Genomic DNA, 18,693 nt, shown 5'->3' with positions numbered 1-18,693 from the left:
TAGGCTCGCGACAAATAGAGAAGGAAGCAGGGGAAGTGGAGAAGCAATAATAAAATTTATTAGATCTAGGGGCTTCACTATGAGAAACGTAACCGGTCAGAAACGGCGCTCGTTGCTAGGTGGGCCCTCATCGCGATGCGTCATCATACATAGTCTTAACGTCTGCGATGACCGTAGGGTGACACACCTGATCAAGTATAAGGATCACAACTTTCACTTTTCTGAATACAATGACCCAACCGAATTATACGGACAACTTCAGGGATCAACCATGTATTTCACTCAAATCAAAATTGAAAAGAGAGCTAAAAAAAGACATACATACCGGGTTGTTAGGGACGCTCAAGCATATGAGTTACTGGGCATGGCCGGTAGCCACGCACGATCGAGGAACAAAATATATAGGTTGTCACCGATTGCCAAACTGAGGAGCTAAAAAATAAATCAGAAAACAAAATAGAGGCCCAACAGACAAGAGCAGATACGTGGCAGTGAGAGGAAATATCAGTGCATTTACAATACTCACATGAAGGAGAAAACCATGATTTTTTTTTGTATCAAGTGGCCGATGTCTCCATGGATCCATAGGGAGGGGCTATTCCCCCCCCCCCCCCCCCTCCCCACACCCAACCCACGCACACGCTGGTAACCACCGAGAACCTACCACCACGTTGCGGGCCGAATGCTACGTATCGACAGCTGCGGCGGGATTTCTTAGGGCATCGCGTACCTCTACATGAGCCGCGAGTGAGGCAGCCGCTGCACTCGGCTCCCACTGGGATGTGGAAGTGCCCTGATTTTTTGTTTTCATAGTGGGTGGCTTGCAAAGGGACTTCACACATATGTGAAGTCTAGTGCGCGGGTCAACCATATTTCTCCTATAAATGTTCCTAGACTACCCGGCCAACCAAGGCACCTGAGAGGGGCAAACGTTCGTCCACCGTTGGATGCAAGCAATTCACTCCCGCTTTTCACCTCAGCCATCCATTGCGGTAATTTTTTCGTCACCAGCTTTCTGCAAATGAATGCATGACAATTGGGCCCAACCAGGTGTGGAGCCGACAGGAAGAGACAGCCAGAACAGCTCGTTCGCGTGAACTTCCCAAGCGCGCCACCCCTCCTCCTTCCCCAATCTGCGCTGTTTTCTCCCGCTCTCTAGCGGGAGCAGCGCACGACGGAGGCGGCTGCACGCGGCAGCGGCGGGGCGGCGATGGCTGGACGCGGCAGCGGTCGTGGCAGGGGCGGCCGGGTGCTTAAGAGGAGGGAGCACGGCCCATGAGGTGAAGCATGGCCAGGAGGTAGCCGCTGCCGCCGCCTCGTGCCTCACATCAGGAGGACCTCACATAAGGAGGCAGCGCGGGTGCGGGCGCCGCCGTTGCATAGAGCGCCAGGAGGACACGGTCGCCACCACTCACGGACGTCGACGTGCCAAGAGTGACAGGCCGTGGCCACCAAGTTCTTCTTCCTCTCCTGGCATCCACAGGCATCCCTGAGCCAGCCTGATCGCCATCAACCTCTCGGTGAGCCACGCCTCGATCTCGTTCGCCATCTCTTCATTTTTGCGTCAGTTGCGACTCCACAACGTGTGCAGCGACCTACTGCTACGCATGGCCCAGATCCACGTCGTGGGGAGTGTTTCATAGCCGTGTGCTTGTAACCACCCGACAGATCTAGCTGGTTGCCAACAATCGATCCACCTGTTGGTGTGCCTGTTTCAGTTAGTTATATACGGTAGCATAATAATCCGGCAGCTAGGCTGCCTGTTTTAGCTACCTCACCGTACAAATTGATCAAGCAGCTTGCCTGTTTGTTTAAGCTAGCTAATTTTGACGATTTGTAATGTCTGAACCACGCCCTATTTTACACTGTCCTTTATTTGCAGAGAATGGTTTTGTGATCTTTGGCATTAATTAAAGAAAATGCTAAAGCGTATAGAAGAGTGGTACCTGTAATCATGGGATGTTGTTGTTTAAGCTTGCTAGAATGTTCATGGCCCTGGGTTGAGAAGCAGCGCTCGTCACGGCGAGCAGGCTGATTTCAAGACGCCAAGGTGGGCTTCTAAAAAATCCCAATTCCAATACATTGTTTGGTAACAAACGTTTGAATGCTCATCGACCATTTAGTTAGGGCCCAGGGTCGCGCAGCCTCCGCCTGGCGCTGAGCTCCGTCCATGGAGCCGCTCGCCACATTGTCATCTTGTTGGTTGTCCGTCCTACCTCTCCGGGTGAGCTCTTCCTTCTTATTTCTTCCCCCTATTCTAATTTCCTATTTCGCAGCCATGAAGGTGGATTGCCCAGCCATGGCTGTGAGAGAAAACCATAGCCGTCTCCTTTTCACCTCTGATTGTGTAATAATAGTCTTTTGCAATCTCTGTGGATTTGGCAGTGGCCCGTTTCGATTTCATGTAGGGTGATGCCGCATACCTTCAGCTGCTCGCAAGTTCTCAAATGTAAGTTCTCCTGTGAGGTGATGTCGGCCGTCCTCCCTTATCATTCTTCACATCATTGTGTCAGCACACGTTGATTTCATCATTCTAGGTAAACAAATTTGATTTCATATAGGTAAACTTGAGGGCTGGAATGGGGAGAAGCGGGAGGAGGTCTGGCATGACAGCATGTAGGTAAACAAATTTGATTTCATCATTCTACACATCACTAATTATGTCAGCACAATTCACTCACCGATGCTGCAACACCATGATTACCCTCCTCCCTTTTATTCATTCACCATGAATGCAGATGCATTTCCTAATTACCATTGGTGTTTTTTAGTTGCTTGAATAAGATCTTCATTACCTAATCTTATTTTTAAAGGTGTGATTTCCTGGCTGCAGATGGGTGACACATTTTGGTGCAAATCGGACTTATGGACAAATTTAACTACAGCAACCGGCAAATGATGCAGCATGAGGGTGATTGTCTTCTTAGCGTAAGTATTTTATCATATCTCTATCAATGATCTCCTCACATACAAATCATACAGTATACTGTTCTATACTTTTTCCTACAGAAGTCAGACTATTTGTTCTTCTTGGCATATACATTTTGACTACATGAACTGAGTTTCTGATACAGTTGCCATTTAGGTTGAACAATTCATACTTTGTTGCTCAATTTGGGCTTGATATTATGTAGGTCTTAAATTATTTCTTAGTATGTATGTTTTTGCTTGAATATTTATCTGCGTTGTACATTGCTTTTGAAGGCAAACTGATGATATGTTGTTAATTATTAAAGCACCCAAAGTTCTAATGTACCACGAGATTTTGCAAGTTAGTAATATTGCATTTCTATGACATTTTAACAAACAAATTTTCATCTGTATATTGGATCTATCTTGCTATAAATTGTTGTTATTTCTTAACACAATCTGTTCAGATCTGAGGAAGAGAAGGAAGGCCCCAAGGTGAGTGATTTTTCATCTCTTACTGCTCTATTAATAAGAGACTTGCACGTCACGAAAAGAACAAGAAAATATGGGTTTTATGATGCATGGTTAGGAATATTTTGAGTTAGTTTATGTTCACGAAAAGAACACTAAAAGAGACGAACTAATTTGAGTTAGTTTATGTACATTTTGCAGGCTGATATTTTTTGTCAGTATGTAACTCCTGAAATTGATTTGGGATGTGTTTGGTTTTAGTTAATTTATAGAGAATCAAAAAGGAAGAAGGCACAGGAATAAGAGAACAAGGCGACTCTGGGTCGGCTCTCGTGGTGGCGCTGGGTGAAGGAGATAATGGGGCTGTTGTTGGGTGGAGGAGGGGGCTTGGGGTGTTGCCTAGAGCGCAGATGATGGGGTATGATTTTTCCTCCCACTGGGACATGATGAAAATTTTCTTGTAACATGTTCAGCCTTTCTGATTATCTATTTGCAATGCATTTTCTCCAACGATTCGGAATATCAGTCTTCATATTCATTCCTTCGATAGAGTTATGTGCCTTTGTTGTGTTGTGCATGTCGATGGCAGTGTTTAGACAGTTATACTGCATCATGTGTGCTTCATTTACCTCTGTCCATATATGGTGATTGGTGTATTGTTATTACTATATTTTTACCTTCTTATTTTTTAAGAAGCCCTTCCACCCAAACCCTTTGATTCATATGCATTGTTTTCTTCACAGTTGCAGTAGTGCAAGCCATGCCTTGTAATAATGAGCAATCACCGTGTAGTCAATTTTACAGGCGACGACAACAAGGTGAATGAACAGGTGGGTTCCAAAGTGCCCATCTCAGTAGAAAATTTCCTTACCAAATTATGATGATGTTTCTAACTTTTCAGTTTATTGTTGACCGGAGGCTGCAATCAATGAGAATAGAATACTATGTTTCATTCAGGTATTCATGAAAGAGGCTCCTCCTCCCGTAGTCGAGGATACAACATAAATATAATTATATAATTCAACTCTTCTTAAAGGAGGCTCCCCACATAATTTAATTCCCTGATGGCCTTATAATGCGCCTTCTGATATGAATATAATCTTATTTAATCTTCGTAATTCATTTATAATATTACATTAGTACACTGGAATAGAAGTAGTACAGGGAGATTAAGAAAACATTGATGTGTACTTAATAAAAAACTTTTCCATGATTGTCCTTCATACTGGTACTTATTTGTTTCGGCATCTTAATTAGGTGTTTTAGCTTCGTTATTGTTGTCCCAATGCATGTAATAAAGTGGTCCATGCAAAAACATTCAACTTTCAAATATGCATTTCTCTGCTATTGTGCAATGGAGTAGGACTTTCCTGTAATTTTAGTTTTCATTCCCTGAGCCTAGCCTTTTGAAATGCAGGTTATAGGTTGAGGCCACGGAAAGCAAGCACACCAGAAAACGTCCCAAGCCATTTGGTTAAATGTGCAGGATACAGGATCAGGTTATGATGGATTCTGCAGCTTATGTTTATGTTAGCAAAATGGGCAACATCCAACGCTTCTTGGTAAGATAACATCTCGCCGTAAAAAAAGTTTCTTGTGTGTCCCTGTTTTGTCTGAAATTTGGTGGCAGCGGTTTTAACAGTTAGGATATTGTTAGGGCTTTGTTGCAACTTACATCTTTGCTTTCTATCTCATATTTTTAGCTAGCCGGTGATTATCTCAAACTTACATGATAATATGTTGAGGTTGAGGAATCAATACATGGGCAAGAAAAATTATGAAGGTGATGCTGATTCTTTTTATTCCCGACGTGAAAGAGTAGTAATTCCTGCAAATCTGTAGCATGCATCAGGATAGCTTTGTAAATTCCCTATATTGAAGTAAGGTTAGTGCATAGTTCTGAAATTTCTGGTCCTCATCTACCATCCATTTTTGTGTGCTTGGGGCATCGCTGGGTGGAGGCTTGTGCAATTTATATTTTCTATTATTTCTTTTAGGATTTGTAGGCTGGCTGTTGGGTGGACCGGAGTAGAATCCTTTTAGATAGCATGGAGGGTCATTTTTCTATTTCAGAGAGAGTGCACGTTTTTTTGGTCTTTTCATATTATTTGTTGTGGTTATTAGAGGGAGGTTTTGTTAAATTACATCGATGCTAAACCAGTGGCTTGTCCGTGTATTAATTCATGTTATTTAGGCTGAAAAAGTTTGCCTAGATACGACAGAGATGTTTTACTTTGCCTTTTGAAATATTTAATGCGGGTAATTATTCTGATTGAAGTAGATTTCTGTGCAAATGGTGAATGCCCAATTGATATTACGTGTACTTGAAAGTCATAAGGATTACAGTGGTGAAGGAGTTGACACCATCGAATGCGTCATTACTATCCCAGCCATGCATATTGCAAGCCTGGTATGTTTTAGACTCTTCTTTTCTATGCAACATTTCTTTGAAAAGATTATTGGCAGTGGGCTTGATGATTTGAGTAACAAGTATTTAATCTGCTACGATTTGATATAAATAATATAGTACTCATGAACAAGTAGTACTCATTTTTTTCAGTTTGGCTGCAACACTGTTAGGTGCTACCTCACCTTGTTCTCTTTCCATGCTTCTTTTCCATCCATGTATAATAATGAGCTTGCCTAAACTGCCTTTTCTAATGAAGTTGGGACACTGACCTCATGTATCGAGTGTGCCTTGATTGTATTAATCTACAAAAATAGGAGTTTTATCCTATACATTATGTGTACATTTATTTTGTTGCAGGTGTTACCTTCTTGACGAAGTGCAGAAAAGCAAAACAAAAACAATGTTAAATAGCTATTTGGAATGCAAGGTTAGGACTGTCTTGCTGCAGAAGATATTTTTTGGGTTCTTTGATACATTTGTTAGTCTATTGTTTTGCCAATCATATGGCCAGCCATGCTTCTTGATTGTGAGGTGTTTGTTAGTATATTTTTTTCAGTTCATGCGGTCTCTTTCATACCCTTGGTTTAGGAGTTGAACAAGTCGAGTAGATATTCACCTAGAAATTTTGTAGCAAAATATAGTACTATTAAATGTTTGCCAGAATTGCTTGAAAAATCTCTCATGTCTGATCTGAAGATCTGTCATTAGTTGTTTGGTATGAGCAACTGCCGTCAAACTATGCAGGTAGCAGGCTAGAGATTGTCGTGGGTTTGCCTGAAGGATTATCTGGTAATGTCGACGAGAGGCTCCAAGAGACGAGGACGAACCTTCCTAAGGGATTCTGAGTTGACGACGGGGGCAATATTGTGGATGCTATGAACATGGCGATAGGAAAGATCGATGATACAGGTAAGCTAAAAAATTCTCATTGCAAGGTCTATCACATATTAATGTTATGGAGTTAACGAGAGGTGGACACAGAGGTGGTCCATGTGATGATGCAAAATTTTCATCTGACTTTGAAATCCACTATATCAGCAGTAGCTACTCCCTTACGGTCATTTGTTATCTATTGTGCTTTGTGGTGGTCATTTCTCATGCTTGAACTTGCAAAGAGATTGGAACCAGCTCTCATTCATCTTCTCTAGATCCAGTTTGTTATTCAGCTTGTTAAAATTGTTGATGTTGATGATGATTTGGTTTTCTTTTTGTAGCTTTGACATGGATTTGAGCAAAGAGATGTGTCACATGAAGGTGATTCGGAGGAGGTAGGAGACCACCATCTTCAAAATAGCCATTCTTACTCCATGGAGTTTTTTTGTACGACATTGTTTCTATGGAGTGCGACACTCACACAACACTGGATCCAGGTACACTAGCAGCTACAGCTGGTTCCAACCCCTCCCCGATGTGGTGCTATGGGAGCAAGAAAAAGAGCAGACTCAAGAGTTACCTATAGTTGCTAATTTCTAAAATAATCAGGCACAATTGAGCAACCTATGGACAGTCTTCAGTGTTAGATAAGTCACTCGATCTTCAAAATTGGTGGCTTGATGTAGGTTCTATTTCCCAATTTGAATAAATAATCATGGTGGTTCAATGATCTCAGAAAGCCACTGTATATCATGTACTTATCAGTTGCCCACCTTGACTCTCATCTATCTTCAAGAAAATGACATGGATGATCTAGAAGATATGCACCCTCAAGGAGAATAGGTCGGGTAATTGTTTTTGCATGTGAATTCTCTTGTTCTTTGTTTTTCATGGGGGTTAGTTATTCTGTTTGACATCTGTTGGGTTGAAGCTTGTGCTTTTACACTAGGAATCGCGGTTAACTTTTTTTAAACGAGGAATGGTGCTTTAATTAAATATGAATGCAAACATTCGGATACATACACTGTTTCTATTATAATGTCTCCTAGATATGCATAGTGCGTATAGAGTTTCGTTTATAGTGTAACTTTTTATGAGTGATTGATGTCTGAATTTGGGTATCTCCTTATAAGTGTATTCTGTATTTTGGCACATTGCTTACCCTTGAACTGTGTTGTGATATATTGTGCACAAAAGAGCAACCTTAAAACAATATTTGGGGATAGCCTCCTACTGTATTATGGAATATTGGTTAAATAGACAAGAGACAGTACTTTAAAATTGTATAAGCCTAAAAATAGCTCCACTCTTCATTACATTGTCTAACGTCCCGACTTATATTTATGTTCGGTTGTATACATAGTAGGATCATTTATTCTTGCCCCCTCCAAATTTGTTGGTCAACATAGAAACAAGAGTGGCTTTCTTCCCCAAAGATCTGTAGCTCGTGGAAGCGGAAGATGTGGCACAAGGAGCAGATGAAAGAGAAATAGGAAGATGCCTGGTGCCTCCAAACATTCTTGTTGCCTGACGGTGAGAACCGAGTTACAAACAAGCATTGATGTGATAAGAAGCCTACTCCTACAGTGACGCGTTGAAGTGTGTCTTTATTTGATTTGTGAAACAAGCAGCGTAGTACTGGGTTATATTGAATGCAACTATCTAATTCTTTTGAAGTTGGTGAAGGAACATAAAGCTTCATTAAATCCATTAAAGGTTGTCAGTATCTTCTACCTGTGCAATGCAACATAGTTTTTGGAAATGGAGATTCCCGGAGTAATATTTCCTTTGCTCCTAGAAATGGTGTTTATGTATTTTCTCTTTGCAAGAAGATATTGAAGCCCTAGAGGAGTGCAGCTTGCACGACTAAATAAGGTTAATAACCAGTTACTTAAGTTCTGCTGCTTTGTTTCTTTGACTAATAAACTTCCTCGCCAATGTTTATTCCATTCAAATGCAAGACACGTTTAAGACATCTCACTTAAAAGGAAAAATAACCAACATTAAGTGTTCCATCCTCTCTTGATAGAGCATTGATGGTCAACATATCGTTTAAGGAAGATGCATAGGACTTGATGCAAGTCTTAATTCTATTCTTGCACACCGCTTTCTACAAGCTGCTTTAGACCTCTTTTGAACTCCAACAATAATTGTTGAATGATTCATATGAATGATGTAGATTAAATTATGTGCACCTCGTGGTACAACTCTTGAAGTCCCAAATTCCTGATGAGGCGGGCAGTAATGCAGATATGTATGCTACCTTCAGTATTTCAGCTTGGTATTGATTTTTTGTTAGTGAAGAGTTCTTCCTTCCCCATAGCTCTGAGTTATTTTCACCTGCAGTTTATCATTCAGTTACATGATTAATGAAAGCTCAGTTCTTGATGCTCACTTTGTGGGACTTAAAAAGATAGCATGATGGTATGAATCTATATTTGCATTATGTTCTCAAAACAATAGCATGATAGTTACACTTATACGATAGTATCGTTGTTAGGGTCTTGAAGATATTTACTTCTCTCGTGGATTCGTTTTTTCCCTCATTTTAGCAGAGGTCATAGCGACGAACCAGCGGCGACGGCTTAGGAGAAGAGAAGAGGAGCACACCAAAGAAGAGGGAGCATGTAGTCCACAACCAACAATCATTGCAGGTGTTAGTGCCACCTATGTTCTGTATTATATTTATGACTATATTAGTTTTAGATGGACCACCTGTTGTATCTATCTATGTTGCAATCTATGATGGGTGGCTAACTGGGATCTCACGGTTTAAACCCAATAATTCTCAGTCATATATAACACCATGGATAAAATTTATGATCACAATATTGTCTTTATTTTACCTTTGAGCCGGGCGCAATGGGTTATCGATGGCAGAATTAAGCGTATGTCAATAGCTACTATGAGACTAAATTGTGCATCTGCTTGAAGCTGGAACCGGCAGATTTCAGAGGTCTCAGCGTGCCTTGAGACAATTTTACTGATCTATGTCAGCTACTTAAACTTCTTTGTAAATATGATTTCATGTTTCACTAAATATGAGTACCATGAGACCTGTATTCCTGTAGGTGGTTAATCAAATATATTAATTACTGTTAGCAGCTAATACTATTATACACTACCCATTCTATGAATCAAGGATCCCACCATGTATGTCATACATCTATTTACTTACAAGATTTAAATTGACTAGGCACTGTTCTACTTACAACCTATGGTTAACATAGAGGATAATTTATGCTCAAGTAATATTATGACGTGATTCCAGCCTTTGAGCCAGTGGCGCAATGGTCTTTCGCCTATATCAAATAAATGTTTTCTTTAGTTTACTTAATATATGTTCAATCCAGACCCCTAACGGCAATGCTATGATGCTGGATTGATGGGTGGGTCTAAGGGGTCGGAAGAGGAAGAGGAGTATGTAGGAGAGGCGGAAGGAACCATCAAATAGAGGGCAGAAGGAGTAGCCAACGAAAGGCAAAGGGGCTGTCGAGGACATTTTCTCCAATGCACGCAGTCGGATGATGATGGAGCTAAATCTTATGGTTTAAATTATTACTTGATTCTTCCATTTGCGCGATAGCGCAACCGGTCATCTAGTTCTACAAAACAACCTTGACGAGTGGGCACATGTGACCAGAACAATGAGTAGTACATTTCGGACATGGACAACCCTGCTGGTGAAAAGTACCACTTGCAGTTCAAGTACAACTACGTCAAATTTATGTGCTTCCATGAGCTGGTGAAGCGGCACTGGATTTTGCTGGCGGGGCTAATGAGTCTATAGGCGCCGATGTGGCCGAGTCGTGAGCTGGAATTCCGGTAACCATGCATATGAATTTGGTTGTCCATATCACCTCAGAAAAGCTCACTTAGGTTGAACTAAAATATTTTGATGTGCATAACTTCGTGAATAATTTTGCAAGTTGATCTCAGTGACATATGTGTTTAACACTATCCTATTGAGCTAACCTACAGTTTTGTTAATACTTTGTAGCCTGTGGGTAATAGTCCCCCTCCCACTTCATCCGACGTCGAATACACGGTAAGAAAATTATTAGAACAATATGGTAAAAATTATTTCTTCTTTATAGAGATGTTAGACAAGATTAAATTCAATATAGAGAGACGGGTTGGTAAAAATCTTCAGATCCACCAAGTTGTCATCCAATCCTACACGGAAGCATACAGAGAAGAACCGAGAAGCCAGCGGAGCCCCGCTTCTCCCGAGCAGCATCAAGAGGAAAGGGGGAAGAGAGTCGAGATCCCTGGCCCCAGGGAGTCCAGTGCGCACACCAATCCTGAACAACTTCTATGCCCACTTGAAAAACAAATGAGAAGTAATAAATCTGCTCCGGCTTTACTGTGAATACTGAATACTACACCAACAGGAAACAGTAACTAAGAGACACCGGACCTCCATCCTACTTGCCGGCGACCATGGCCATCGGCAATGTGGGGGAGGAGAGAGGCCAGATCAGGTTTCGCGACACAGGCAAAAGGTGTTCAAAATCCATGGTCTTCTCGATGATACATACCCAGCCACAACGGTATCACTGTTTCTAAGCTCATCAATTTGCTAACGGTGACACCACAAGAGCTACACATAAAAATCCTGAAATGCCTGTAAACGAGAAAATTAGATCAAATCAAAAACATCAACCAGCGAGGATAGATATTCAAATATATTCAAAAAATAAATGTTTTGAACTTTTCTCATTGTAGTGAAGCACATTTTGGCTAACTAAGTCATGTCAACAACATTCTCGAACTCCTTTGTAAATTTAATCACAGCATAACAATATAATCCAAGCATAGAAGAGATGCAACACAGCAGGTCATCAACTGAACACAATACAAGCTAGGCAAATCGTTTAAAGCATAACCATGTTGCAGAACCGTCACAGTACATAACTCAATGATTTACACCATTACAAAACATTGTTAACACAAAGTTTTGAGAACGGTAATAGATACCATAACAAATATATTACATAAATATAAGATGATAAAATTGTCTTCACTCTTGACAACAGGACTATTATACGCTCCAACTACTCTGACCCGTCTTGAATCCAGATAAGATTCAGCGAGATACTTGGACCGAAACACCCTGAAAAAACACAGCAGTTCAGGAAACGGTTAGCGCATCGGATCTCAGAAACAATTTAGCAATACAGTAAACCAGGAAATAAAGAGCATTTCTTAAAGATTGCACCCCCTTCCGGAAGGAACAAGCCTGCAAATACAAAAATGCACCTTCAATAAAGACAGACATCACAACAACAACACCGAGTAATTAAATGTGTGCTCTAATTCAAATACCACCCCAGTTCAAGCTCCACATGCATTGATGCATATGGATGTCGGTACATGGACATGCACATCCTGCCTGCCAATGAGTTTGCACATCAGATTCTTGCTTTTGTATAGAGCAGAAAAAAATGCAACAAAATGCAAAAGGAAACATGACGGCACAAGTTAAGCACCACTTGCTACAGCTGAAATGGTCAAATGACCTTGCAGCCTGACTCAGTGACTGGGGCAAGGAGTTCCAATCTCCTAGTGGGGCAATTATTTATCCATACCTAAAAAACTGAACCAGTATAGTTTTAGAAAAAGGTACTCCAGCAAAGACACCTAGTGGTGCAAGGAGTATTATAAAAGCAAATGAGATATGAAGTGTTAACAGAAAACCAATTAATGTTTTAAGTAAAACATCACTTCAACAGGTTAACAACTGCTCTAAGGCCAACTGGCATAGCCTGGATCGGAATGTAAATTTGTTCATGAACAGCACAAATTTATGAGAACTCAATACCCAAGGTAAAACTATAAGGAAACTGGCACATAGGAGGAATCGAGCACCAAAGACTAGTAAAATATGAAATGTCTGATCCAAAGTTACGAACTACATATCTTATAGCAGTAATTTCAATGCGTACACACAGCATTAAGAATAAAGAAAGAAGAAAGACTCACGTTGATCAGACGAACATGGCTAGCTCTGGACGGCTGAAGATATTGTCTCCATCATCCCCCAGTGCAGGATAAGAAGCAACAAGTGCATCTTGTGCACCAATATATAGCGAGTTGTAGATCTTCCAATATACTTCACGTACTTTCCTTGCTGGATGGAAAAGACCTTGGAGGCAATAATTCAGAACCACAGCTGCACCTAGAGCAACTCTCATTCCCTCAATAGCCTCCATGACAGCATTTATGACATGAGGAGATGTCTCAAATATATTGGGCCAGATAAAGTTAAGCAAATGGACAAGAGCATCTTCACAGCCCAAGCCAGCAACCCCTAGAGCCATATGTTTAACAGCAGATGCAGCAGTTTGCCGGTGAACTAGATCCCTGTCCATTAGAGCATCTTCAAGCAAGGGAGTGACAGCATATATGTAATCTTTGCCCATCTCACCAATATACTCAAAGAGAAATGAGAGAGATTTCAAAACACCATTCTGGACATTGAGCTCCGGAACCCGGTACTCATTCATGAGGGCAGGCAAAACTGTGAAAGGCGAGCAAGTTTCAGCAACAATAGCAATTGCTACAGTAGTGCAAACACGGTTCTGCCGCTCCTGCACTTTCAAGTTATTCAACAGAGTGGCCAGCACATCCTGTGGCCCAATTGCCTTTGCAATATAACCAAATGTGTTCACAGTAGCTCTTCTGATGCCCTTCTTGTGAGCCTTCAACATTTCCAGCAGCTCAAAGCAAATCCTCATCCACTCCCTTGCTGGTACAAATTCTGCTCCACGATCAGCAATCCTACCAACTAGATCAATGCAGTTCTCTTGGACCTTCTCATGCCTATTCTTCAAGATGGGGGTCAACCGAGGTAGAAGATCCTTGATAGGCGGTGTCATCTTGGTCATACCAATGACATTAACAATAGCCTTCAAAGCTCCAAGAATTGAACCCAGTACCTCAGGATACTCCTCTCCCAAGTACTCATACAGCACAACACCCAGATGACCCATAAGCTGCTCCTCCTGACACTGCTTCATCACAATGGCTATCCTTGAGATCAAATCAGCAGCTTGCTGCCTAACTTTTGCGCTCTTGTTGTTCAACCGCCACTTGATGGTACCACATATCTGAGGAAGGTAAGGCTTGACCCTCTGGCCAAGTGCATTCACAACCGCTCCAAAACCATTAAGCATTACATTTGCATCATCACTTGTCTGCTCTTGGAAAGCATACAGGATGCCATCAATAAGTAGCTCCTCCAGACGAGGATCAATATCTGAGGCACCCAAATTAGCCACCACCTTCTCAATTGTTTCCATCACCATTCTCCTATAAGGCTCACTTTCATCTTTCAGATCCTCCACAATCTTACCAACGATACCAGTAACTCCCACCTTGTTTGCCATCTCCACGGTTGTTTCCACAAGTTGCTTATAGTTCCTACGATCTAGAGCCATCCTCCTAACCCAGAAGTGTTTGAAGAATTCTGGAAGGATGTCAGACCGGATATAATCAGCCTCAACACCCTCTGTACTGACACACTGTTTAACAACCTTCAGGACAATCTTCTTCATCTCTTCGTCTGGAGACTGGAATTCCCTAATTAGGACTTGCATCACCTCCTTAGTGTAGTAACTGGCATACAGAGCATCCATAAGAGGTATGATGAAACCAATAGCCTTCAAGAAGGCAGCAAGAACCTTTCCACGGTGAGATCTGATACCCTTCCAGAGAGGCTTCAACACACTATCAAAACTTTCTATACCATAGGGTGCAGCAGCTTCAGCAAGTGCAGCGAGAGAGAGGGCAGTGATCGTCCGTACTTTCTGGTTCTCATCACTAAGACCATGCTCAATAATCTCAACTAGGCTCTTAAGGTGAGGCAGAACAGCGCAGCCCATGAGAATAGCAATCTGCTGACAGATCTTGATACCAGTGTGCCGAGCTTGCCATGACTTCTTACTCTGACAGACAGCCTTCAAGAATGGAAGGAGGGCTGGGATACCCAAAGCAGAAGCAACCACACTGAATGCCCTAGCAGTTGTATTTCTCACATACTCATCAATGTTATCAATATCTGGTCTCATGGCAGCAATCATTGTAGCAAGACCAGCAGCTTTGCTCAGGTTTGAAATAATCTCCCTGCCCTCAACACGAGCATAGTAATCCTCATCAATCAGTAGTGGTTCAATAACCACCAGAATCTTGTGCACAAATGGACGGACCAGCTCATCCAGTTTATACAGCACCCTATCAATGACCTTCACCAGGAGATGCCGCTCCTGGTCCTCAAGTGTTGGTTGCATGAGCAATGGCAGGATTTTATTGAACAGAGGACCAGCACCAAATTCCCGTGCTTTGTCTGTGAGCTGCCGGAGTGCTGTCTTCCGCTGCGGGGGCGTGCCATTCTTAACCTTGAACAAAAGTTTCATGATCTTCCTCTCCTTCTGCTCCTCTGGGGTTAGCTGCTCCTCGTTGTCCTCATCCAGCAATGGTCCAAAGTACTGGTAATCTTCTGGCTTCATGTCTGGCAACCCACCAGTCATTTCCCTGGGCACATCATACTGCTGTCCACGATTCTCCTCTGGAATATTATAAAGTGGTGTGGTCAGAGGTGTTGGCGTAGCAAGCAGCTTCCTCGCCGGAGTACGTATTGGCTGGTACGAAGCTGGAGGTTCAAGAATCTTGTACCCCTCCTGCGGGAGCATGGAGTCAAGCTCCTCATCAGTGAGAGGCCTGTTGCGCTCCTCAATGTCCCTCTCCCACTTCATGAGCTGCCACTGCTCCGGGGTCACCGCACCATGAGCAAGGTGGCCAGGTGTTGGTGTCGCAAGGTTTTCTGCTCCAAACGGCGTTGCTCCAGGAGTGTAAGACGCAGGCGTCGCTGCCGTACCACCAGGCGTTGCACTCCCCATACTCGCCGGCGTCTCATCCCACCGCGACCTCTGCTTCTTGGGGGTCGGTGTGACAAGCCCACCAGGCAGCTTAGGAGTAGCATCCCACGCACCAGAAGGTGTGGCTCCTGGAGTAATGCCACCAGCTGCTGGGGTTGCATCTGCATCAGCCATCCTCCCTGGAGTTGGCGTCTCGTCCCACCTGTTCCTCCTCACAGAGGGCGTGGCATCTCCAACACGCCCAGGGGTGGCATCCCAGCGTCCAATCCCCGGAGTTGCGTCAGGTGCATCCCAGTCCGAGCCGGTCTTCGCCTTCTTGGCCCCAACACCAGCATCGCCGTCCTGCGACTGATCCCACCTGTTGCGCCGCTTCGTTGGCGCAGCGGCTGGTGGCTGCTCAGGCGCAGCAGCCTTCTTCTCCTTGACTTTCTCTTCCTCCTCCCTCTTCTTCTTAGCGATCTCGCGCAGCACGTGCTCCTTCTCCTGCTGCACCTTGCTCTCGCGCATGGCGTCACCGTAGGTCCTGACGGAGGGGTCCGGGGTCTTCTCCCCGGCGGCGAAGGGGTCATGGCGCTCGGGCGAGATGATGCGGTCGAGGCGGCGGCGCCGGTAATCGTCCTCGCGGTCGATGATGCGCTGGGACCTCTTGGCGGGGACCCCGTCGTCGTCCGACCGGGGGATGTCGGCGGCGGCGAGGGCGTGACCCGTGTAAGACGCGAGGCGGCGCGCGGCCGGGTTGGCAGCGGCGGGATCGGCGCTGTCATCCTCGGGCGCGTCGTCCTCGGAGGCCGGGATGGAGGTGTCGTAGCCGGCGAATCGGTCGGGCCCCGAGGCGCCCCCGCCGTAGAGGTCCTTGTCGAAGGTGACGGAGGAGACGGCCATGGGCGCGCCCGCCGCCAGGGCCTCCTCCAGCTTCCGGCGCTCGTCCTGCGCGCGCGCGAGCTCCGCGTCGATTCCGTCCATGGCGGCCGCGCGGGGCTAGGGTTTCGCGAGAAAGAGAGATTTGAGGGGAGGCGAGATTGAGGAAGAAAGAAGAAATGGGTTTGGACTTTGGACTTTGGACTTCGGATCGGGCAAACCACCTGTGTTGTATTAAATGGGATCCAGATAAATCTTGCTTCGTGGAATAATCTTGGCCGTTGATTCGGTCAGGGAACAATCTGGCAAGTTGGTTTTGGGAAATCAGGATCCGCCTTATTTCCCACCGACGGAATGAACCAACACCAAATTCAAACAGAATTTGACATGTCATACTAAGGTTTGAGAAGACTTTTAGAGCACCAAATCGTCAAACCAAGGGAGCTTGCTCTGGGTGAAAACTCCGCCCGACTTGGTCGGTGCCGACGATGGCGACACCTCGAGCCACCGTTCCCCTTCTTGAAGGCTTCATCGTGGAGCTCCTACCAAGCTCTGGCCTTGGCCGGAGCGGGCGACAGCAGCGGTCTCATCGCTTCCCTTCTTGGAGGCATCGTCTTTGGAGTGCATGACCTTCCCTCAGCGATGGTGTTTTGCCTGTCGTGATGTGTTGCCGTGCCATCTGGGATGGAGGATGTGTATATGCGGCAGCCTCAGGTAGGTTGCAGAGAGTCGGGGCGGCGGCCTCAAGAGGCGGTACGACAACATCTATATGGTGCGGGGACGCGGCTTGCCACAGTTTGGGTGGTGGCTTTAGCCGCGTGGGCGACATGGCACTCAGCTCGGCCGAAACGCGTCCTTGAGGGGACGATCGGACTTTATGTCGGGGCATGATGACCCACAAGTATAGGGGATCGCAGCAGTCTTCGCGGGTAGTATAACCCAATTTATTGATTCGACACAAGGGGAGACAAATAATACTTGGAGGCCTTAACAGCGGAGTTGTCAATTCAAATTTGCACTGAAACAGACTTGCTCGCAAGAGTTTATCGAGGTAATGTTTTATAGCAATAGCAAGAATGAAATAACACGAGAATAACAAAGACAGATAGTGATTATAGTAAACAGCAGGATTAAAATACTGTAGGCACGGGGACGGATGACGGGCGTTGCATGGATGAGAGAAACTCATGTAACAATCATAGCAGGGCATTTGCAGATAATAATAAAACGGTGTCCAAGTATAAAGCAATCAATAGGCATGTGTTCCAATTATAGTCGTACGTGCTCGCAATGAGAAACTTGCACAACATCTTTTGTCCTACCAGCCGGTGGCAGCCGGGCCTCAAGGGAATCTACTGGATATTAAGGTACTCCTTTTAATAGAGTACCGGAGCAAAGCATTAACACTCCGTGAACACATGTGATCCTCACATCACTACCATCCCCTCCGGTTGTCCCGATTCTTGTCACTTCGGGGCCATTGGTTCCGGACAGCGACATGTGTATACAACTTGCAGGTAAGACCATAAACAATGAATATCATGATGAAATAATAACATGTTCAGATCTGAGATCATGGCACTCGGGCCCTAGTGACAAGCATTAAGCATAGCAAGATGCAACAATATCATCAAAGTACCAATTACGGACACTAGGCACTATGCCCTAACAATCTTATGCTATTACATGACCAATCTCATCCAATCCCTACCATCCCCTTCGGCCTACAGCGGGGGAATTACTTACACATGGATGGGGGAAACATGGCTGGTTGATGGAGAGGTGTCGGTGGTGATGATGGCGATGATCTCCTCCAATTCCCCGTCCCGGCGGAGTGCCAGAACGGAGACTTCTGGCTCCCGAGACGGAGTTTCGCGATGTGGCGGCGTTCTGGAGGCTTTCTGGCGACTTCGACTTCTCTCCGTGCGTTTTTAGGTCGAAGGCAATATATAGTCCGAAGGAGGGCGTCGGAGGCCGGCCGAGGGGGCCACACCACAGGGCCGCGCGGCCCCCCCTGGGCCGCGCCGCCTTATGGTGTGGGGCCCTCGGGCCTCCACCTGACTTGTCCTTCTGGCTCCGTCAGTATTCTGTGAAAATAGGGCCTTCTGCATAAATTCCGAGGATTTTCCTGAAAGTTGGATTTCTGCACAAAAATGAGACACCAGAGCAGTTCTGCTGAAAATAGCGTTAGTCTGTGTTAGTTGCATCCAAAATACACAAATTAGAGACAAAACAATAGCAAAAGTGTTCGGAAAAGTAGATACGTTTTGGACGTATCAACTCCCCCCAAGC

The 18,693-nt window shown here is 44.4% G+C and overlaps 1 protein-coding gene and 2 long non-coding RNA genes across 15 annotated transcripts; 2 read left to right on the top strand and 1 right to left on the bottom strand.

Annotated features, from left to right (window-relative positions):
- Window positions 1-1,119: 1,119 nt before the first annotated feature.
- Window positions 1,120-5,768, top strand: LOC127308945 (uncharacterized). Of its 7 annotated transcripts, none has more exons than XR_007856867.2 (11): window positions 1,120-1,520; window positions 1,883-2,050; window positions 2,124-2,224; window positions 2,386-2,449; window positions 2,562-2,620; window positions 2,834-3,405; window positions 3,643-3,799; window positions 4,125-4,211; window positions 4,283-4,338; window positions 4,799-5,164; window positions 5,663-5,768. It is a non-coding gene; the product is annotated as an uncharacterized lncRNA (long non-coding RNA). The 7 variants fall into 7 exon arrangements; XR_011746636.1 differs by having other exon boundaries at window positions 2,834-3,799; window positions 4,799-4,943; window positions 5,085-5,164; XR_007856870.2 differs by having other exon boundaries at window positions 2,562-2,616; window positions 2,834-3,799.
- Window positions 5,769-8,582: 2,814 nt separating this feature from the next.
- LOC127308946 (uncharacterized) lies at window positions 8,583-10,272 on the top strand. Of its 3 annotated transcripts, XR_011746294.1 has the most exons (4): window positions 8,583-8,918; window positions 9,011-9,088; window positions 9,220-9,318; window positions 10,018-10,272. It is a non-coding gene; the product is annotated as an uncharacterized lncRNA (long non-coding RNA). The 3 variants fall into 3 exon arrangements; XR_007856871.2 differs by lacking the exon at window positions 10,018-10,272 and having other exon boundaries at window positions 9,220-9,449; XR_011746293.1 differs by lacking the exon at window positions 10,018-10,272 and having other exon boundaries at window positions 9,217-9,449.
- Window positions 10,273-11,529: 1,257 nt separating this feature from the next.
- Window positions 11,530-16,570, bottom strand: LOC127308943 (uncharacterized). 5 transcript variants are annotated; one of them, XR_007856865.2, is made up of 4 exons: window positions 12,650-16,570; window positions 12,157-12,263; window positions 11,927-12,059; window positions 11,530-11,780 (listed from the first exon to the last, which is right to left on the bottom strand). XR_007856865.2 is itself a non-coding variant. In XM_051339878.2 (2 exons), the coding sequence occupies exon 1, from the start codon at window positions 16,504-16,506 to the stop codon at window positions 12,655-12,657; it is 3,852 nt and encodes a 1,283-aa protein (XP_051195838.1). In that variant the 5' UTR covers window positions 16,507-16,569; the 3' UTR covers window positions 11,530-11,780; window positions 12,650-12,654. The 5 variants fall into 5 exon arrangements, 2 of the variants coding, with proteins under 2 accessions (XP_051195838.1, XP_071677675.1); XR_007856864.2 differs by lacking the exon at window positions 12,157-12,263; XR_007856866.2 differs by lacking the exon at window positions 12,157-12,263 and having other exon boundaries at window positions 11,927-12,055.
- Between the last annotated feature and the right edge of the window lie 2,123 nt (window positions 16,571-18,693).

Source organism: Lolium perenne, chromosome 6 (genome assembly GCF_019359855.2).
Source record: "Lolium perenne isolate Kyuss_39 chromosome 6, Kyuss_2.0, whole genome shotgun sequence".
NCBI lineage: Eukaryota > Viridiplantae > Streptophyta > Magnoliopsida > Poales > Poaceae > Lolium > Lolium perenne.
Note: the sequence above shows the minus strand (reverse complement) of the source record. Positions and strands in the feature narration are given on the sequence as shown.